Genomic DNA, 24,089 nt, shown 5'->3' on the forward strand with positions numbered 1-24,089 from the left:
TCAGAGCATTCACGCTGTGCCCAGCTAGATCACATGTGCACGAAGTCACAGCAATGATGACCTCCTAAGTATGTGCTATTTCCATTAACTGATATTTTCAACCTGAAATTGTGATGTTTTAGACTTTGATTCCTAAAGGGAAAATTGAGTAAGCCTCAATTCAATTCCTCTTCTAATCATATTAAATGATATTTCAACATTTCTGAGCAAATACTCCATTTTATTACTAAATTATTTTGAGAGTTGTTATTTGTATCTCAAAATATCGCACTTAAAGATGAATGCTGAAATGCTTCATAGTGATAAGGAGTTTTTCTGCAGATAAGTGCTTTTTATTTATTTTTTTATTAAAGATTTTATTTATTTATTTGAGAGAGAGAGAGAAACAGCATGAGAGGGGAGAAGGTCAGAGGGAGAAGCAGGCTCCCTGCTGAGCCAGGAGCCTGATGTGGGACTCGATCCCAGGACTCCGAGATCATGACCTGAGCCGAAGGCAGTTGCTTAACCAACTGAGCCACCCAGGCACCCGATAAATGCTTTTTAATAAGTGAGCCTGTAAAGCAATTTTAATAAACAGCTATTTCTAAGGGTGGGAGAGAGAGTACCAAGCCAACTAGAAACAGTAAGCTTCCCTGAGTAATAACATGAAATTAGATGGAGGATGTTTCCATTTCATTGGTTAAGATTATTGTGTTTGATTTCATAATCAAGCAACGGCCAAGCTCGGCTGGCTTGGGGTACACTTCCTCTCTGTTTTTGACAGCTTTAGTTAAAAGGTGGCTGAGCAGATTTGAGTTAGCTCAACAAGAGCCAGGCTGATACCTGCTCTGAGCTCTGGAACCTCTCTTTCTGACAAGGCCACACCCCCCTATCACAGAACCACGGCTCTTGCAAGGACACCGGGATGTTTCCAGTCCCGGTCTCCTTAAATATAAGTAGCACCATGGCACAGGCCTCTCTCTGCTGGAAAGATAGCCAAGTGTGTGAATCCCCCAGTAGGCAGAATTCTGACAGCCCCCAAATTCCAGCCCCTTGTTACAGGCCCCTCATATAACCTTCTCCCCTTGAGTGCAGGCAAAATCTGTGAATACGATGAGATATCATTGTTGTGATTATATTACATTAAATGGCAAGAGGTATTTGCAGATGTCGTTAATTAAATAAGATCCCTAATTTAGTTGATTTTTAATTACTCAAAAGGGATATTATCCTGGGTGGACATGACCTAATCAGGGAAGCCCTTCAAAGAGTCCTGAAGGTCAAAGACACAAACAAGTCAGAGAAACATGAAGCATGAGTGAAAATGCTCCCACCAGCCTTGAAGGAGCAAACTGCCATGTTGTGGAGAGGGCTATATGGTAAGCAATGGCCGCTAGGAGCTCAGAACAGACCCAGACAGCAAGCAAGACAATCAACGCCTCAATTACAAGGAACTAAATTCTGCTAACAAACATGTGAGTCTAGGGAGGACTCCAAGCCTTAGATGAGACTGCAGGATGTACCCTTAGTGTTTCTAGGTCTTTCATCTCTTTCTAAAACTACTGTAACCCTTCTAACATCCTGATAACATTCCTTATACCAAATACTGGGAACTCATTTACTTCCTGGTCTTTCAGTGTATCTGAGTTCACATATTATTTACAAACACCATTATATTAGTTGTTAATGTTATCTCAGATGTATGTACTATATGTCAAATTAGATCAGAAATTATTTTTTTTAAGATTTTATTTACTTATTTGACAGAGACGCAGCAAGAGAGGGAACACAAGCACAGGGAGTGGGAGAGGGAGAAGCAGGCTCCCCGTGGAGCAGGGAGCCCGATGTGGGGCTCCATCCCAGGACCCTGGGATCACGACCTGAGCTGAAGGCAGACGCTTAACGACTGAGCGAGCCACCCAGGTGCCCCAGATCAGAAATTATTTAAAAATAGAAAACATATGTTTCCATTCCTTTGCATATCCTACCATGATCTACTTTGGGCATCAAAACATGATTTTTTAAAAAATCTTTGAATAGTTGCCATTTAACTTTAGGACTTAAAATAATTGGCTTAAAATAATCCTTGGAACTTTGAATATGCTAAAGGTATCACAAGTGGCCATGATACATCATTTTGTTTTTCAAGACTACCATGCCTTAAAACTGATACCTCTCATAGCACAACACAAAACTCAACAGTGTCATTCAAAATTTTTCTCTTTTTTCAAGCTAATTGTTTATATACTTCTCCTACTCACACTTCTCTGGAATTAGAATAATGTATAGCTTTTACTTTGTTTTCACGTATATAAGTTACCCTTTTCACGTTAGTTCCTACAGAATGCTGCTGAGTTGACCCCGTATTTATTTGTTCACACCCTCACCTCTCCAATATAAAAGACGTCTTCTCGACCATCACTCTCTTCTTCCCTGACACGTCATAGCATCTAATCTACTACATCTTCATGGATAGCAGCTAAGGTATTACTAAGATAAACTGATCTGTGCCAATGTACCAGTGACACTTTAACTGGAGCCCTCTAGAGAAAAGTGCTAAGAACAATAATAGTTACACGTATCATATGCTATGTCCCAGCCACATTAAATCTTTACCAGAATCCTGCAAGGAAAACATTGTCTCCATTTTCTAGGTGTGGACTTGAAGGTCAGGAATTTAAATTTCCTGCTGAAGGCTTTGGGATTGTTACTTTTTGCCATTCAACGCCTTTACTTTGAGCGACTATGTTGCACTGCCAGAACAACGCTCCCACTTTGTTGCCAGGACCCTTGAAGAATTACTTGAGCAAGTACACTGAATACGTTGTCCTAAGTGGACATGACGCGGGATAGGCAAGGTTCTTTGTATAAAGGACGATGCAACATATCCTCTGTGGTGACATTTCTTTAAATGTGCATCAGTGATACTCCAGACATCACTTGCAAAAAATTGGCTTATTCAACCTTTTTGAAGATAAAACATTGTGATAAATGAAATTAAAAATCCCTACCAGGGGTCGCCTGGGTGGCTCAGATGGTTAAGCGTCTGCCTTCGGCTCAGGTCATGATCCCAGGGTACTGGGATCGAGTCCTGCATTGGGCTCCCTGCTCCTTGGGAGCCTGCTTCTCCCTCTGCTTCTCTCTCTCTCTCTCTCTCTCTGTCTCTCATGAATAAATAAATAAAAAATCTTAAAAAAAAAAAATCCCTACCAGGTTTTTGCTCCACGCCTTTACTTGGTAAAAGAGATCCCAAGGGTCTGCATATCAGAAAAACTTATAAAAGTGTGGTCCTCCTGGAGATGGTTTGCAACCCAGTTGGCCAATAAGCCTGCAAGCAGCTGAGCCCTTGGAGAGCTTTAAGTGGTTGCAGCCCCCATTACTTCCAGGATATAGTCGCTTCACTCACTGGCTTTCGGCCTGAATGTCACATTCTAATGAATTTCTCCACTTGGAGCTTAAGAATTGAGGCCAGCATTAAGGCTCTGGCTGCTTCTCAGCACTGCCCCTCCTCCCATCCTACCCCTACATACATGAGTGGGGTAATCTAAATAATCTAATTGCCCTCCATAAAACCTGGAACATTCAGTCTAAACTCATCTTCAATTCTACTTCCTCCTGTCCCATTAACCCTTCATATGAATGCTTCATGACCATTACATTTTGGTTAAATGTGATTATCATATTTTGATTAAACAAGCAGTTCTGTTCAGGTTCATTGCTCTGTGCCACTATGAGACCATCAGCTTGGAATCTCCTCCACACAAGAAGCTATTGGTTGACCTCCTCAGGCTCAAGTGTCCTCCTTGTCCTCAAGGCACCTAAGACCCTCGCACAATAATTAATACACTGAAATTCTGTGTTCACATGCTTCCATCCCCGTCTGTATGTTCAACCTCACTGTGTAGTCAGGAAGGCCCCATGCTTCTGGCTGTGGCAGTTACATAAAAGAGGTGGGTGTAGAGACACAGAAAGACGAAGAACCAGTAATATGTAACTACTTGCAGAGATGGGTGAAGGTAGCAGAGAAAAATGTCTCATAGGGTTTCTGGCTGTGGGTTATCAGAAAAAGATGAGGCATCTGATATAATGATGAGGGGATAGGAGAGCAGACATGATTTCTGGCTTCTACGTTAGTATCTGACTTATCAGGACTTTTAGTACAAATAACATTAAAAAAATATTTAAAACAGACATTTTTATATCTTGCAAGTGCCAAACAAAATCATAGAGGGCAAGTTGTTTGGAGTTCTTGGGTAAAGTGACCTGAAAACTGCATGCTGGAGATTTACATAAAATCATTAATAGAGTGAAAGCTTATCTATCTATTGATCAATCGATGGATTGATCATAAATTTGGGGGCTTTTTGTTTACTAAATGTTGACAAATTTAAGAGATAACAACCAACTACTTCATAGCCTGAGAATATATATTTCAATTAAGTTGAGGGAAGTTTAAGTGCTGGATTGGAATCAAGATCTTCCTATAAACTTCCTATCTCATTCTTTAGCACTAAGGATTTAATTTCCATTGTAAATTAACTCATAATACACACATCTGGAAGAACAGATCCTTTTTTATTTTTTAGAGCTACAACATAATAAATCAAATATATTATTGTGGTTGAATAAAAATAAATATAAATAATCATCTTTTATTATAGCTCATTCAATACCTCAAAGTTGTTTGCAATGTAGATCATTTATATTGGTAGGGAACATTCCTACCTATTAGAATTCTGAATATATGTTTGCTGGGTTTAAGCAAAATTTAAGTTAAGTAAGAGTGTATTACAAATGCTGAAATCTAAATGGCCAAGAAGAGTTAGCTAAATAGGATCATCAATTGAAATAGCTTTCTAAAGACCAGTTGCTGGTTTTGTTGGCCTTGAAATTTGGATGTTTAAAATATTAAAACACTTTTAAAAGAGAAGTTGCCTTATTTTTAGTAAGTCCTCTGAGTTCACTTATACATTAGTAAAGGTTATTTCTTGACAACTTGGTCAAGTAGAAACCTTCCAGGTTTCTCTTCATAGCTGGACATGTCCAGGGGCACATTTTAAAAATGTAATAGTTGCCAATGGAGGGCTATTCAAAGCCTCAAATGCTTCCTGGCACAGATTTTTAAATCTCACAAGATTGTATAACACTACAGAACACACTGGAGAATGGAAGCTCTCTGGAAGGGCAATTACCTCAGCTCTTCTCAATGCCTGCAATCTATCAAATATGGTCAACAATTCAATAGAATTCACCTCTGGCTTCCGAATCCTTAGATTCAGCAAAAGAAGTGGGTTCAAAATGATGTGGCATATCCCAAAATGTTTCTGGCTTCTGAATCCTTAGATTCAGCAAAAGAGGTGGGTTCAAAATGATGTGGCATATCCAAAAATGTTTCAATTAGTACCATGTAATGAGCTGTACCATTTTTCTTCTTTCCCCCTCTCTTCTATTTTGAGGGCAGAGTCTATATATGCCTGTTTTCTAGTACACACTTTAACAGGGCAAGCACTGGGTAAATGTTTAATTAAGTTGAACATAACTTGAAGAGCACATTGTAAAATTTTAATCAACTTTCACTATTCCATTTTATCTTCGTCTTCTTTTTACACATTAGGTGATACTCCAATCCAGAATGTGTTTGTCCCAAAGTATTTAAACAGCCCAACTAGATGAATTCAGTCTTTTGTCATTGGAAGCAAGTATTGAATCTCTATCTAAGCCAAATGGGTGGGGCAGGGGTAGGTATTTGAGAGGGAGACAAGAAAACCGTAGTTATCAGTCACAGCGAAGAATACTCCATGAAACCTTCAATTCGGATATATTCTTGTTCCTACCCAAAGTAAAAGACTTCATTAAAATGAAGCCATGTGTGACACCAGAAAGTATTCTGTATGAGCCTTATCTCAGAGAGATTTTACTCAATATGTCACCATGGCACGAATCTTTGTAAAATACTGCATTATACGTATCACACACAATCTCCAGAAAATTTAAATATGATCCTTTGTAGGCAGGTTGGAGAAGAGAATGGAAAAAGAAAAGAAACAAATATGAAGATACTTAAAATTCCTTAATCAGGAAGAAAGCAGCTACACAGGAATTGCATATTACACTTTTTGGAATGTAAACACATTTATGATAAAACCAAAGTAAAAACCACCAGCTGGCATTGACCTCTCCTTGCTCTGAAGTATCTGCTTTCAATCAGTCAGGACATTCTGTCAGCCTCTCATGTTCACATGGGACAAGTCTGTTGCCTGCTCCTTATTGCCACTGTCACTTACCTAGGTTATTCCATAGCTCTTATGACTTATTACATGAACGAATTCACCAGCTAAATATCTGTGTTCTATGTTTCCAGGTTAGATGCCATTGCCTTGCCCCTCCCTCATTATTCCCATCCTTCATATTGCCAGGAGTTTTAACTTTACAAAAGGCAGATCTATCAATGTCACACATGGGCACTTAACACTTAGAATATTAAGGTGACCCTTAGAGATAAAATACTTAGGACCTCCCACGACTGCTTCATGACTATTTCTTTAGCTTTATCTGCTGCCACACCTCACCCTCAGCCAGTCCTTCTGGATCACTGAGGTGCATTCAAATGCTCCATGCTTTTGTGAGGCTCATTCTCATTGGAATGTGCTTCTCCCTTCTTTTCCCTCCCGGTTCTCCTATTCATCCTTCAGAAATAGCTCTCTCTGATGCTCTGCCTGTAACCACCGAAATGCCTTGCCTCTCACATTGTGCTGTGCTTTTCTATAGGACCAGAAAGTAGCAAAGCTGAGCTTTAGGCCAAAACAGCAAAGAGCACGTGGCCTGTAATGACACTGGTCACCCTATTAGCACCCTGAACAACACTGTACATTTTGTTGTAAAGGAAAGCAAAACCTTAGGCATAAAATATGATTTCAAAAGCATTATGTCTCTGGGAGTCAAAACTTCCATTCTCAATTGTTGGCAAGAAGTTACTGATTGTGACCATTTTAACATTTCAAAACCACTGATGCTGAAGACATGTGTAATGATAGGTAGCACACTAAATATCTGTTGAGTGAATAAATGAATAAAATGAGCAGTATAAGATGAAACCCCAAGAGGCCTCAGAAATTACAAGGGTAAAGGAATGCTTTAATAGACTGAAGGAACAATCATGTAACCCAGGGAAGAGTAACTATATGAAACCAAATACATCCAGGGATTGTAAACATCATTTCACCAAGAATTTTTATAATATATTTAACTAGTATTTCTTTCTTAGGTATAATCCTCTGAATCATCAGTGCCAACTGAAAAATAACCAGGGTCCCAAAGCATGCAATTTCAGGGTTCATTTAACATGGAACATATTCACCCAGTGCAATTTGTGGGGATAAATTTCCAAACTATCAACTCAAAGTCAGTAAAAAATACAAAAACTCATCTTATGTCAACTCTAGTGGTATTACCGGCCATTTATTGATCTTTAAAGGACATGAGAGGAAGCACATGAGAGGTAAACAAGAGTTTACCAAATAAATCAGAATGGCATTACACCAGGAATCTAGATTGAAGTGGAGTATGTATCACGGTCTGCATTTCCTTAGTTACTGTAAGACCTGTCTTTCTGTCTTCCCCATTTGGTTTTTGGTTCCCCGAATGCAGGGATTTATGATTTTACCCCACTACCCTGACTAGAACAAGAAACTCACATGTGGCTGTTTGAGAGGCTGAGTGGATGGATAGATAATTTGCCTACCCAACCTCCGAAATCTGGAAACCCTAGGGTAACTCCGATATTTGTTTTTCTGTACATCACATCGGAAGCTTGTTTAGAAATAAGCCGAATCCTTGAAATGGCAACTGGGTCAACAGGCAGGGACTTACTCTGTTTTCATCTCTTGCTTTTAGAAGAATGTATAGCTTAAGAAACATCTACTGAATGTAAAGTACAAAACTGATCACAACTCTCAGTTCAAAACACTCCACTAAAAATGCTCCATTTAGTTCTAGGCATCAATTGTGTCTTTTAATTTAAAAAAAAGTAGTTCATTCTAGGAGAAGCAATAAATTTCAACTCTAAGTTTAAACATTTGCTTGTAGTATTTCATCTGGTATTTTGCCAAGCATATGAAATATGGGATTAAATACATTTATTTTCAACAATATCCAATTAGTTCCAAGCTATAAAACTATGAAAGTATACTTTGTGAGACACTTCCTTAAGTGCAGAGTCACAGAAGCCCACCTAACAAATTTATCTTACAAATTAAGAAGAAATTCATTTTAGACCAATTAGTTAATGCCCTACGAAATCATTTTCCCTTAATATGTTTTACTTGTGTTATCAGGAAGATGAGAAGGGAACTAGAATGCATCTCACCAATATCGTTATATCAAGTGAAATATTACTAAAATGGGAGTCTCATTGCTTTGCTTCATAGAGCAGATATTTAAAGGTGTAGTATACTGCTTGTACACAGTAAGAAGGAATTTTCAAGAGCCTCAGGCATACTATAAAAAGAACTGGGCTAGATGAATAGGGGTCAACAGTCAGAGAAAGAGTGAAGCACAAAGTGCCCTTAATGCCTCTGATACTTTTCTTTCTTAGAAATGGGTTGGGACTAATGAGGAGCCCCATTCAAAGACTTACCAGATATTTCACAGAATCCTGTCTACTCCCTGGAAGCCTGGCTCAAACAGTACGGGTGTTGCTTTAGCAATGGAAACAGTTCTCATTCAAAACTGGAAATCTGAAATGTTTCCTTTTTTATTTTGATCTTCATTAAATATGGGTTGTTCTCCCTGATTTCGGAGGGAAGGAAAATATTGAGGAAGACCAGTCTGTTTTCCTGAGATGTTGAAATTTTTCTCAGAAAGACGGAAGAAATCCTAAGGTTTTTAAAAAGAAAGACAAAACTCTAAAGACACCAGAAGGATATCAAAATCAGTACCAAGGGAGGAGTGAAATGACAGGTAAGAGGTTCTTTCCATAAATAGAGACTCATGCCTTCTGGATAAAACACGAGGCTCATGGTTACAACCGAAAACCTACATCCGCAGCAGCCCATCAGAGGCCCGGGGCATGGAGCTCCTGAGAGGGACACATATAGGGATGATTGGTGGTGCTGCTGAGGGCTGCAGAGATGAGACAGCGGTGTGTATAACTGACAGGCCCAATTGATGAGCAAGCGGGTTTCCTGCAGGGTGACAGATGCGCTTCTGAGATCTGTCAGACGCGGCAATCTCTACCCACCTCCTCTGATCCATGCTTGAACAAATGATACTGCTAGAAGAGACAGAGAACCATCTTTAAGTGTTATAAATCCTTGAGCAGGAAAGGGAAGTGTGTAAGACAGCTACTGCTTTAAATTTCTCCCTCCAAAAGAAATTTAGATTTTTGCCAAAGTGGGACGAAGACACTGAATAGTTCATGACACTGACATTTATAAATGGCTTCAGACACTGCGATCTTGGGGAATTATAAGAATCTGGGGATCACCATATACTAGTCCAAGCAGATACTGGTAGACTAGGAGAATTTAAAAATAAATCAATGAACAATCAATTGGTTCAAAATAGAGGAATGTTTAAATAAGAGTGCATCCACTTGATAGACTATTATAAACCATTAAAAAAGATAAATACAAAGACTATTTAGCCACAAGAGAAATGCACTAGAGAGGATGGAAAAACACCCAAAAGAGGGAAGACTGGGTGCGAACAGATGCTCTGTTAAGACTGAGTGAAATAATGTATGGCAAACATCTGTTCCAGTTCCCAATACTAGAGGGCATTCTACAAATTTAAAATTAGACAAATTTTAAATTGAATTTAACAAAGTTATTAGAATCATGGTTGTTTGTTCATTTTATGTATGTCTTATTTGTTTGTTTGTGGCTAGACATACAAGGATCACAGGAAGAAAAGGGAGAGCGAGTGCACTCTGAGATTTGCAGATAGAAAGAGGAAAGGTGCCAGAGAAAAACAAACCACAAAATCAACTTTGGAGAAGGGGACATGAGAAACACACAGGGGCAAATCACTATGCCAATGGAGCTCGGCAACACAGAGGAGAAAGTAATTTGGAGGGGGATAAAATAATACTTGTGATAAAAGCTGTGGGAGTGTGGGTGATAAATAAAGAGGTGATTTTAATAAAGGGAAGTAAATTATCATCCTGTACATCTCTAAGACTTGCTCAAAGGACAATTTAGAACAGAATAATGCACGCAAAGAAAATGAGTTGCTTCAAAGTTATAAAACCATTGTGAAATGATGGGAAGGCAATCTTTGGTGTCATTAAGATGCATTCCTCTAAGGGATATCAGAAACTCTCAGGTGGAGACAGGGAGAGCGCACCAGGCGCAGATAAAAGGAAAGAAACACTGAAGGGCGATGGTAGCTAGCAACCAGGCAGCAGGAACTAATGGATGAGCACCTTGTGTGTCATCCTAGCAATGCCACTGAGGAGGGATTCAACTGAAAGACAACTTCACTGACCTGATATGTTTCAATCAGTAAAAATAATGTATCTGCTGGTGAACTTACAAAAATTCTCCCAAATATCAAGAGAGGATTTACTTTATTCAGGTAGTTGAGACAGGGAGAGTACTCATTATGGACTGAATTGTGACCCCCACCTCAAAATTCATATATTGGAGCCTTAACCCTCAATGTGACTATATTTGGGGCCACAGTCTTTAAGGAAGTAATTAAGGTTAAATGGGATCATAAAAGTAGGGCCTTCAGTGGGACAGGCCCTCATCATGGGATGGGACTGGTGTCCTTACAGGAAGAGGAAGAGACACCAGAGATCTCTCCGACTGGTCATGCACACAGAGGAAAGGCCACGTGAGGACATAGTAAGAAGATGGCCATCTGCAAGCCATGAAGAAAGTCCTCACCAGAAACGAACCCTGCTGGCACTTTGATCCTTGAGTTCCAGCCTCCAGCATGGTGAGAAAATAAATTTCTGCTGTTTAGGCCTCCCAGCCTGTGGTATTTGATATGGCAGCCCTCACAGACTAACACAACACCCAAAGGGAATGGAGAAGGCAATGGGCAAGGAGAGGGATGTAATAGAGAAAGAAACAATGCTGGCAGAATGCCCGGGGCACAGGTGTTGCAAGCTTGCAGAAAGCAGTTGGTTTTTCTTGGTGATTTGAGCTTTTTCAGTCCCTTACAACCTGTTCTTAGAATTGTTGACTCAAAGAAGGAATTTAGACTGAGTGGGTAGGTCTCTGGTACCAAGGAGCAAGGGGAGTCAATGAACATTCAGAGGAGGGGATTTTATAGTTACATATGCCGAGTGATGTTTGACACTTTACTCTGAAGAGTAAGGAAGAGCTTATTAATACGATACAAGTGACAGAATCTGTGGAAGAAGGTAAGCATGTCACCTTATAATTTATCATGCCAGAGACAGAACCTTGAGAACAGGCCTGTGTGGGTTCTAATACTCAGGGGAGGTGATTTCAGAGGCTCATGGAGAAGATGAGTGAACTCCATCTCAAAGAGCAATGGATTTAGCATCATTGAAATCGGGTCCAAGTCTTTAGCTCTATTCTTCCTTACTCGGTGGCTCTGGAAGTACCTCCTAAATTTCAATTTCCTAGTTTGTAAAATAATAATAGTAATGTCTGCCTCCACCACCTTAGAGTCCACAGAGCCCAATGCAAAAGGAATACTTGTCAATATGAATGATAACATATGTCAGCATATGCAGAAAACTATGAACTCTACAATTCTGGCAATGAAAATCACAAAGGTACACAATGAGGAGTAAGAAACATGACAGTAATCTAAAAAGAGTGATGAAGATTTACAGGAAATTAACAAAAAGAATGTGTGTACAAGTCAAAGAGGAAAATAAAAGTTTGGAACTCACAAATGCTTATAAACATAGCTAAAGGCAGTGAAGAAAGTTCTGCCTGTTCGTGGGCAAGAGAAGCGCAAGAAAGCTGCAGTTATACTCTCTATAAAGCTGATGATGAAAATTTAAAAAAACAGAGAACTAATTTTATTTTTCTTCCACCCTCTGTTAAGGAAAAAAGTCTTCAAGTGGGAAAATACAAAATACAAGCCAACATAAAGGAACTGAAGACCAAGATAGATGAAGAAGTCGAAGATTTCTTTCCAGAATGTGGGGACAACTTTTCAGTACAATTTCCAAACTGGAGGAGATCACGTCGCAGCTGCTGCAGAGATGGAGAGCCGCAGGGAGGGCCTGGATGGGGACAGATGCGCTTCCGACTTTATCCTCATGACGTATTTTGTATTGGCCTATTCACTGAGGGTCCTCAGTCCAAACAGGATGGGAGATACCGGTCTGTCAAATTATATTGCTATACATACGAAAGGGGGTAGGGAGGGAAAGAGCCAGTAAGAATCGGTTGGCCATGATAGTATGCATCTTAATGGATTATGACAGACCAGAATAAAGTACTCAGCCTATCTAAATGAAATATAATAGAGATAAATACAAAATTCAAAAAAATAAAAAAGCAAAAATAGGTGGTCCCCTAAATAAAAATGACATTTTTATCATTAAAAGAATACACAGTGCTCCAGTTTATCTAGCCTGATTCTTTTTGTCTCCTCTCTTTTTGGTGTTTCAACTGAAAAAATACAGATAAGCCACCTTTTGGTGTATTCTTTCCACATCTACTGAATATCTTCTTTTCTCCAGGCACTGTGCCAGGTGTTACAGACACAGAAATGATTAAAATAATACCTTTGCCTTTCAAAGATTTCACCATTTTGTAAAGGAGACATACTCTCGAAAAATACGGTTTGAGAGTCTATGATCAGGGCAGGTACAGGCAAACACTCAAGGTGCTATGGAGTATCTGCCAAGATGGTGACAGTGGAGATGGTTTGATCAGGTAAGACTCCACAGAGCAAGGAAGTCAGGCTTGCTTTAGGTACACGTTTTCCAGGAGGATTTAGAGGGAAGGGCTTGATGGCCATCAGGCAAAGGGAACAGCAGATGTAAAGGCCAGGCGACAGAGGCCAGAGGACATAGGGAGGGGCAGCACCGTGAGGGGGACAAACGTGGAGCCATCCGCAAAAACAGAGGAGGAAGATAACTTGCTTGCTATGCTAATAAGGCTGAACTTACTGTTGAAAGCACCTAATGATGAGATAGAGCTACAAGGCAGGAGTTACCTTCTTTTTTTGATAAAACCTTAAAAATTGATTAAAGATATCAATGCATTATGGCAGGATTACCTAAAAATACAATAATACGTGTAGTATTTAAAAATCATGCATGATGTGGAACGGAAGGAATGGAAGTTACAGGAAGTCGTGAGGGAAGGAGACAGCTGCTGCACTGGTCCTACCAGCCAAATCAACCCTGGCAATCCCTAAGATGACAGATGCCACCGCCCGATCATCCTTGTATTCAGGAGAAGGAAAAAGGAAAATGATCAAGGCTCAATTTTGCTAACTCAGAAAATCAGAGAACTGCAAGCATCTTCCCTGGAGAATGTTTCAGTGATTAATACTACTACATACATTCTTTTCATGCTAATCTATTTCATGTTGCAATTATATATAAACATAGAGAGGGAAAGAAACCATTCCATAGGCAAGCACACAGAAAGGCTTTCAAGAAATGAATGTGGTCATTTACAAGGCCACACCAGTAAAATGGCACAGTTTTATATGTCAAGCATAGCAAATTACTGTGATCATCATTTTATTCTTAGTACCTAACACTCTGTATCAGATTTTTATGAGCCTGCTTTTTCCATTTCTCTAATAGATATCTGACTATGAAATATTTTATTTCACTGTGTTCTGTTTTGCCATTAGGTACTATAGGATACTATGAGTTTAAGTGTTTGCTCTTTGCTTTCTTTTTCTTTTTTTTTTAGATTTTTATTTATTTATTTGACAGAGACAGAGAGAGACACAGCGAGAGAGGGAACACAAGCAGGGGGAGTGGGAGAGGAAGAAGCAGGCTTCCCGCCTAGCAGGGAGCCCGATGCAGGGCTCGATCCCAGGACCCTGGAGCCATGACCTGAGCCGAAGGCATACACTTAACGACTGAGCCACCCAGGCGCCCCTGCTCTTGGCTTTCTTAACTGTACTCCTACTTCCTTTCCCAAATCATCCTCTCTTTTGTTTGTTTTAGGAAAGGCTATACATTTTGATACTTAACATATTGTGTTATGACATTTTACAGGCCACCTGACGTTTTCCTAACAGGATTATACTACAGGCTCCATGTTAAATACTTCAACACTTCAAATAAGCACAGAAATCATATACACAATGGAACAAAAGAGCCTATCTGAGCCGCTTTATGACCTTGCACAGAATTCCCTCACCACCACTTAACATAGAATTGTTTTTATTTCAGCAATGTTCTTTTACTTAAGTCCTAAACATCTAAAACATGGCAAATGTAAATATGTACTATAAATCCTTAATTATGAGGATCACTAAGGTTTCATGCAGCTTCCTGCCTTGGAGATAGATTCTTTTTGTACAAAATCAGCCAAAATTGACAGATAAAAGTGAATGACGTGATCAAAGTTAAACTTTGCTTATGATGCCCTTCTCTTGATACCAGTGTCACTCTACTGCATTGTCTTTGAGAGTTACATTCTGCTTCAATTTATCTAGTGGTGTTGAAGCCAAAATCTCTCCCACCATTTTCTGCCTTCATTGTCATGTTCAGAAAGACTAGCAACCTAGAAGTTGAGTTAAATATTGGGGTCCCTGAGATCTCCATGTCAAAAAATAAAGCACTTTGGGATCACAAAAGGGCAACACTGCCCCTCTGTTTGGGAGGTGTTTAAATTGAATCTAGAAAGACCCCTTGCTAATTTTTAATCCCACATACTGTTTTACAACTATACCAGAGATTATTCTGGTATGGTAGCAACTAAGAAATAATCTTATTCTATATTCCAACACTACTTAATTAAAAATGTGCCACCCAGGGACAATGTTTTCCATTTCTCTACCAATATGGACCATTCCCAGCTTCTACAACAATATCTTCCAACATGTGCATGGGAATGCGTGCTTGTGCACGCACACAAACACACACACACACACACACACACACACACAAAATGACAATTTCATCTCAGCAACTCATTTCCCTTACAGACCATTTTCAATTTAGCTCCTTCCTTCTGTTTGGCTATCTGCTAATCTGATTTTAAAAGACAAACACAGGGCGCCTGGGAGGCTCAGTTGGTTAAGCATCTGCCTTGGCTCAGGTCATGATTCCAGGACCCTGGGATCAAGCCCTATGTTGGGCTCCATGCTCAGTGGGGAGTTTGTTTCTTCTCCCTCTGCCCCTCCTCCCTGCTCATGCTTGTTCTCTCTTTCTCTCTCTCAAATAAATAAATAAAATCTTTAATAAAAAAAACTGTTTTAAAAAAAGACAAACACGTATTATCTTTGAAAACTAAAGATGTCTTGAAGATAGATACATATTCAATCTCCTAGAGCACAGCTATTAGCCCAGAGAGAAATTTAACTTTCTCAAATTTTCCCCAAAATCTCTCTCTTGGCTCTGATATAGCAAAGGTCAGGTTAATAGGAAACTGTCGGGCTCTCAGTTGTGAGCCATTCAGTTCAGATATCTATTCAGTGTCATCCAGGCATCTACCAACTCCAAAGCTTACAACTAATTCCAAAAAGAGTTTATCAGTGCCCTTGACTCAAAGGGCATTTTTTAAAAAATCTCTCTATATAGGTTATAACTGCAGAGTAAGTCAAGTAATAAGATTATAGGTTATAGTTTGCTTTTAAACTATACAACAAACGCAATTTAGGAAGGCAGGTGAATTTATATATTTACATGATGTTTCTAAACTAATATCAACCTATGACCTCAGTTGTAAGTACCATAATTGCCAGTCGGGGGCGGGGGGAAATGGTTACAGAAACAAATATGTCTTTCATGATTTAGAAGCACATAGAATCTTATTCTAGAGCACTGCCAAATAATGAGAGGTACTTAATAAAAAAAGTAATTAGAGCTATAGCCAACAGATACATAACATACCATTTTTTCCCTTGTGATTTAAAAACCTTAAGAGGTAAATTTCATCACTGCTCTATTAAATATTTATGGCATTTAAAACTTTTACAGTTACTAATTTTAAACTACTTAAAATGTCAAATGTTTTCAAGCTTCACTCACTTTCCCAATTATTACATTGGAATGACTCATTAACTGTAACATAAACAGACCCACTTTTACCTCCTGTTATACTATATTTCTGATTTTATTACCAGAGTACCACTTTTCCATGAACCATGACAAAAATTCATTGGAGGGAAAAAAAACCCAAACCAAACACATACTCCTTCTCTTCCAAATACCAATTTTCCCCAAAAGAATGGGAGTAATAATAATAATTTGTAACAGATTTCACATGTACATTCTTTACCATTACATAACACTGTACATGGTACATAATAGTACATAGTACCTGAACACCTTAGCAAAAGACATTCTGACAAAAACTTTACCCTCCAGAAATCAATTGGGAAACAAAAATATCTTTACAAAAATAGTAGCATATCAGATTTGGTCTTTACTAAATGCACCTGGAGCAATCAGCTTTAGAGAGGGTCTAAATTCATTGACTAAAAACAAGGAAAGCTGGTTCTAGAAGTCAAATAAAAAATTACATATGCATACATACATACATGTATACCTCTTGAAGCACACAGACAACTACAGCTTTAGAACTCACTGAAGAAATTTGAGTGTGGAAACCTTAGACATCAGAGTTTCCCCCAAAAAAGCAGTCAAGAAGATAATCCAATGGTCAATGACACCTCCATTATTTAGAAATACAACTTACTATAATTTAGACTTATGGGTAAACTATTATTTCTCAAGAAATTGTAAATCTTTTTTTAAACCCTGAAAGCCCTCAAATTACAATATTAATCTCCAGGGTAAACATTTTCATTTTAATATATTTGGTTAATTGAGGCTTTTTGATGAGTTCACTCTTCCTTTAAGAAGGACTTTCATGTGATGTGATGAGCACTGGGTGTTATACACAACTGATGAATTGCTGAACTCCATCTGAAATAAGTGATGTACTATATATTGACTAATTGAATTTAAAAAAAGAACTTAATATATTTTTTAAAATGCCAACATAAGAATGATATAAATATCTCAATTATAAAAATAAATTACGACTTTGGTAAGGACTTTCAGTGATAATCACAAGGTCTCCTAAAGCTCCACAGTTTTTATCTGCATTTAGTTTGGGGCATTTATTTCTCTTTCTGAGATTTTCCTTTTTAAGTGAGCTTAGCATTTAACCCTACGATTCAAAACCTGTTTTTAAAGATCTGTTTGTTAAAAGAGTATTTCTAAAAGTTCCTAAGTGAAATACCTATTAAAACAATTATCCATATATTCTATGAGAATTCACTCCACCACCGCCACAACACAGTTCATTTCACTACATGAATGTAGGTAATTCTTGAAACATGTCCTATTTTAAGCAAATATTCTGCGACAAGTCTCCCTTTCCCCATCATACTTGTTATCTTGAAAAATAGCAATGATTCTAGACAAATACTAAAAAGGTTATTGAGGCCAAAATTTCTCAATCAATAAAAATGTTTAAAAATTAAGCTAAGAAAGAATTGAAGTACCAGCCCACTGAAAAAATCAGATCAAAGCCTGCATTATTTAATATTTCACCAGAGATATTCACTACCAATCTGAATATGCATATCTGGGATGTACATTACAATGTTGGATAAGCTTTCACTATTCTTTCTACTATTTTCAGGAGCTGGGCCAGTCTGTGAACTTAGTTCACAGTTCAATCACTAAGAAGGAAAGAAAGAGATTTTAAAAGGAGAGTGGAGGACTTAGATAAACTGACTAATTGGCAACCTAAAGGTCGAGGGACTCATTAGTTGACAATATTAAGACCTTAATATTGATTTATCTGAAGTAAAGGTGATTCAAATTCTAAATATGGTGTCAAATTGAGAAAAATAGATATTTATAAAGCAAAACTGATACTCTGTTGTAAAAAAATTCAGAGCCATGTAATAGCAGGTGTCACTGTCCCTTATCATCTGTTCACAGTGGATAGTTATGAGCCCCACTATAGTTCTTGTTGACACCCAGAGAAAGTCACATTTCAGTGAGCTCTACAAGACTGCCCTTGGTTGTCTTTGATTTGGAAATTGGTTTTTTCGTAAGAGAGAAATCTACATTAGAGCTGAGCCATTAAAAACAGAATTATGAAAAATAAAGTAATATTAACACATGCCCATTTACTTGGGGGGAAAAAGTTACAATGGAATTTCAATGAAAAGAATTTGTAAAATGTTATATTCCATAATATTTTTAACTTAAACTTAAAAAACAACTACATTAAATGGTGTAGTGTAAATAAAATGAGGCTAATGATCAGTTCTTGGAAATGAAAAGTAAATACAACTCCAAATGGACAAGACATTTACATAAAAATTAATTATGTTGGCATGAGTAGGTGAAAGGCACCTGCCTAGTTATTATGAATTCTCAGTGGGCAGTGCTTAAATGAAAGTCTATTTTTTAACTTACTCTAGAAAGTTCACCAATTTCAGAATTTGTAGGAAGCTGCTACCGTAAAAGTCATAGGGACGAGAATACTCTTCCAATAAGATCATCTCCCTCATATAATCAGTGATTCCAAATGCAAGTTTCTGATTAGTATATGGAATGGGATAATTTACACTCATGAGAAAGTATAAAATAACAACAGAATTTTCATTCAAAATATCTGATATGCAATTACTTATACACTTTATTGAACTTCTTATATTAACAGGATTACTTGAGATTGAAGGTGCCCCTTTAGCAACCAAAACTGCTGAAGCTTTACAAATAGTTACAAGTAATTCACAACCACTGAAATAACAATATTTCTGAACAATAAAGTCTTTAAGAAGAAACATATGAGGAAGATACTAATTTGAAGGTCTCTTCTGTTAGAGTTCCTACTAATTTCAGTACCACAATTCCACAAGTATGTATTTCTGTGCTAAATAATTAAGACTAAATTTTATCATAGCAGTATAATTTATATACTACCCATGTCTCACCATTATATTGTATGTTATTTAAATCAAGGATTAATGGGCTTTTTCTATAAAAGGACAGATAGTAAAGAATATCATGTAGGTCTTCATATCAAGAGAGGGAAATCAAGTTTAAGAAAACTTTGTTGATAAAATACAAAATATAATAATAATAGCTGAATACAAATTTTTGCCATACAGGTCTACCAATGAGAGGAATATAAGTTTTTTGTGCCACAAAGAATTCCTTTAATTTTTTTCCAAACATTTAAAAAAACTTTTTTTCCAAACATTTAAAAAAAGAAAAACCACTCTTAGCTCACTGGCCCTACAAAACAAGGCAGTGGGCCATATTTGGCCAACCTCTGAGCTAAATATTACCTTATCTTACAATTGATGTTATGCAATTCTATTAATTTGTTTTCACGAAAGAGGTCAATTAATTCAATCTTGATATAGAAATTGGGTCCCATAAAGGAACCTTTTGTATGTGATACAATTTCCAAAATTTCAGAAGACAATAATATTAATTACTAAGAGTGAGCACTATGTGTCCTGTGAAAGTCATATTTTTGACCCCAAGCTAGCTATGAGTTGTGTCATCCCCAGAGCTGGAGACTGCCCTTATCAGAAATTCTTTGGGATGCATGTAATCAGAAGTGGGGAGAAGGCACCAAACTGAAGAAAACAAATCAGTATGGCTGTTAGAAAAGTGAGTCAAAGTGCACACTCACCTGTATGTCCAAAGGCCAGCTATTTATGCATTGTATCATATAATTATATTTCATCAGTACTTTACTGTTACAGTCTAGTTATTTTTTGCCATAGGAACAAATGCTTGGGAGAAGAAGGAAAAGCAGGAAGCTTCAGGAAAGAATTACAAGGTTGAGTTTTAACAATTTGGGAATCTGTCCAGTTGCATTCACATTGCATCCCTGAGCCCACAAGACTGATGATCCACTCAAGCAATTACCTTCATCTATTGCTGATTTTAACATATCCTTTCCATGCTTCTGTCAGAGTAGATATCAGATGAACCCTTTTTTCAATTAGATAAAAGAAAGAACTTAACTTTTAATTAAGTTATTCATAAGCTACGTGGTGAGCATTAAATATTTTCAAAGTTAAGACTCAGGAGGCCAAGAAGCCTTCATCACATGATGTGCAAGAGTAAAAATAACTAGTCCATACACCTGTTCCTTCTTTTGTGGTGAGTCAACCTCTCCCCCCAAAAATCTTAATGTTCAGCAAGAAACTGTGGGTCCATAAGAATAATTATAAAAATAGATATCTCCCTTCTCAATTCATGTCTCTTGGTAGCAAGGGAAGAAACCAACAACAGTCTGTGCAATGTATCAGAGAGCAAGCCCTTCCGGGAGGACCTGTCTCTAAACTTCCATGTAAGGAACACCTCAACATAATAACAAATTTGTCTTGACCAGAATAAAGATGAAAGACCTGGGGCTGGTTCACTGCTTCTGAAGTGTCAAGTAGGGCGCCAGTAGGCAAAGAATGTGGTCTATTCAATATATTTCATCTTTAGACAAGTGAGGAGTAAGCAAAGCCACCAAATATGTGGGAACACGTGCATCTGGTGGTTTATACAGATTTATTTACATATATACACGTGCACATACATGTGAACATGTATATGTATGTATTTGCACAGAATCCTTCCAATGTAAAGTTACCATGTTGATTAATTACATCAACTAACATTCAAATTAAAGTGCATCTAATCCCTGAGCTGTTCCTGGTTTAGAGTGCTGTCCCATGAAAGCTTTCACATGGGCAGCCTTGGATCGTCTTCGGGGCTGACTCAGTGGAGAACAGAATTGCTCTTGGTGAATCAGCTGTAAATGAAGGGAGAAAGTCTTTGTATGCACCCGGGAGACTGACCTTTAATTTTATTTATATTCAGTTCTCCCTGACTTTAACATTGGTATTAAAGATTGATTCATGTTTTAATATAAAGCCTTGTCCAGAAGAATTACTGGTGTTACTGTAACACTTTAAAAATGCTTATGCTGAAAAAAATTAAAAATACAAAAAATACAAATGCTTATGCTGGTTGATGATCACTTGTCCATACACTGAATCCCAGCCTTGCTGGTAAACATATACACTTGTTCTTCCGAACAAGATAAAACATATGAAGCACCTGGTAGTAAGCAGACCTTGCTTCCTTCCAAAAATTAAAAAAAAAAAAAAATACTGAGTATTAAAGAATAAAAAATTGGGAAATGAATTTTTTCTCATATATATTATTGCAAATCATACTATCTAGGTGATATCAGCAAGAAATTATTAAATGCGATTTTAATTGGATGAGGGCATTTAATTGTATTTTTGACACTTTAAGAACTGTCAACTCAATATATATGATAACCAAGAACTCCAACTTTATTATTTAAATAATTCCTAATAATTTAAAATTTTATAAGTTCTTTAAGTTTTGCAAATGTTTAGAAGAGCATTAAACCACTTCATGAACAAACCAAACCTGAGATTATACAGAACCAGGGTTGAAATTTTAAGTGTCAGCCAGAGGCCCAGCCAAAGCTAAGCACTCCTGAATATTCTGCTCTCCTCAGGTCTCAGCAGCTCCTCTGCTCTTCACTAAAAATTAGATCTATTACAAAAGAAAGCTATTTAATGTCGAGCTGCCTTTTACTGGACTTCAAGAAAAACATAAACAACTGTCAATCAATCATATTTATATATTATTAACGCAAATATAGGCAGTGCCTTGGAAAGACAGGACTGTCTAGGCCAGACTTCAGCCCTGCTTTTCTGAAGGGAAGGATGCTTCAAGTGATGTGCTTTACATTGTAAGAGTGACCTCTAGTGCCTTCCTTTTTTGTTGAACTTCTGTAGTTGGACGATGAATTACTTATGCCTTCTCTACAAAACTTTCTGTGCATGGGTATGTGTGTCTGTCTAGTTATCGTTTGTTTGTTGCAATGCTTGTCAAATGCTGCCATTACAGCCGTCCAAGGTTCTGACTAGGTGAAAATAGGCAAATTTTCTTGTCTCATGGAATTCTTATACAACTAAATTAAAACTGAATCTGAAACACAGTGCAGCATCTGAGGGATGTTCTCTTCTTGCAGAGTGATGGATACACCATGCCATTAAATGAGTTAATACTGCATGGGACCTTGAAATCACAGCAGCCATGCAATGTACATGGACATTTGACTTGTGCCACAAGGGTCATTTATCACGTTTTTCCCACATCAGAGTGCTTTAGAGTGTTCAAGGGATGTGCCATAGCAAATGCCTGATTACTGGCTTATTTGTATTCCCTAAACCTAAACCGGGTTATACAGCAGCAACATCAATTCCTGAACAGGCCTCATAGCCCTTTCTGGAAAAGCAAATGAGCTTTTCTTTTTAAATCAGAGAAAGAAATAAAAAGTTGAATTTGCAGAGCTTATATATCATTTATCGAGGAGGGGGAAATTCTCCCATTTAGGGATTTTAAGCCAAATATAACTTTTAAAACTTTTTCTATCTCTAATAAAAAGTGGATGAAGGGAGTCCTGCCAAATTATTTTGGGTGATACTTAAATAAGAAATAAGGTCTTAATAAATCTTCCCTGAATCAATTAACTTAGAATATTCCATCACAAATGTATAAAGTTAAAAATAATGCTTTTAAGAATTCATACTTCTGATAAATCACCTAAATGTTTTTCCTTTAAGCAAAATCTACATTTTGCTTAAAGGAAATCAAGCCCCCTCTTTCCAGAGTACTCAAATCTCATTCTTCAGGGAGTGAAGGCACAATTCTAAATACTGGGGTTCACCTCTACCAGTTTTGCTCCTGAATTCTGCAGTGCATTTCAGTTATTAGCCTGGTATGATTTTAAAGATGCAGCCAGCTATCAGTCTACCAATGCAAACTTCAGAAATCTAAGCTAATGCAGCATAAGGTAAAGTCTGCCAGTTGTTTTCCTGTTACACATAATTCCAATAAAATTCAGTAATCCTTAAAAAGGAAGAAATGATATTCACAGGCTATTCCCTGGTTAAGATGCTAATTTAATGTTTTCCTAGAACTTGGGCTTTCTCAATGAATATTCAAAGATGAGAGGATAAGAGTCTGCTCGTGGACAAAAAAAAAAAAAGAAAGAAAGAAAGAAATGACATTTTGCATATTTTGACCAGACCAGGAGGAAAGACAGACGTGGGTAAAGCCAGTCATATCTGCAAGATTTTTAAGTGAGGCTTCATTTACAGCAACATGCTTTGCAGCAATGCCAGTTGCAAATAATAATCATAAAAACAACAGAATTAAAGTTTTGCAGAGAGCCCCCCCCATCACTGCAAGTTTTAAATCATTTGCTGTATACTTACAGGAATTCCCAGCTCTGACCCTCTTCCAATTTTGAGTAGATAACAGAAGTAGCGTCTTGAGGACAGCTCCGGTGATAGACCCCATGTTCACATTTGTTGGGCTCCCCCAAAAGATCTTGAGTGGCTCTCCGAGCGCTGTCTGGGTCTTCAGCACCTCTGGGGCTCTCAGTTGCTCTCCCTCCTTCCCTCCCCTCTCTCTCCCTCTCTCTCTGTCTCACACACACACACAGAGACACACACACACAGGCGCACACACACCCCCCACACACAGCCCTGACTCCTCAGTGAAAGCCCCCCCCAGCATCTTCCCTAACAAGCATCCACAGCGACCAGGCCACGCCCACTCCTCTCGGCGGCGGTCCCCGACAGTGGCCCTGGTCCCTCCTCCAAATTCACAGCGGAGCTCGGAGCCCACCGCGCGCCGCACCGCTGACTGAAGCTGCACCTGCAGGCGGCGGCCTGCTGCTCCGGGGCCTCCTCGGGGCTCCCTCCCCGCCCCGCTATTCTCCGACAGTCCTTAACCCTTTCTCCCCTCTAGAGATGAGGCTGGGGGGAAGGGGTGAGGCGGTGGAGCCTCCCGATTTTCTGGAGGTCTTGCCTTTAGCGGAGCCAGTCAACACACTGAGCTAATTCCTGACTATCCGGGAGGGCATCCAGGTAAAACTGCATTATGGTTCAAAACA

The 24,089-nt window shown here is 38.3% G+C and overlaps 1 protein-coding gene across 4 annotated transcripts in view; it reads right to left on the reverse strand.

The window, feature by feature from the left end:
* Positions 1 to 23,590, reverse strand: part of CNTNAP4 (contactin associated protein family member 4) — a 264,304-nt gene extending 240,714 nt beyond the window's left edge. For all 4 annotated transcript variants that reach the window (XM_027620162.2, XM_027620161.2, XM_027620160.2 and 1 more), the window contains exon 1: positions 23,407 to 23,590. In XM_027620162.2, the coding sequence (XP_027475963.1) occupies positions 23,407 to 23,491 (85 nt within the window). In that variant the 5' untranslated portion in view covers positions 23,492 to 23,590. The remainder of the gene's footprint in view (positions 1 to 23,406) is intronic.
* Between the last annotated feature and the right edge of the window lie 499 nt (positions 23,591 to 24,089).

The sequence above is a fragment of the Zalophus californianus genome, chromosome 17, assembly GCF_009762305.2.
Source record: "Zalophus californianus isolate mZalCal1 chromosome 17, mZalCal1.pri.v2, whole genome shotgun sequence".
In the NCBI taxonomy this organism is placed as follows: domain Eukaryota; kingdom Metazoa; phylum Chordata; class Mammalia; order Carnivora; family Otariidae; genus Zalophus; species Zalophus californianus.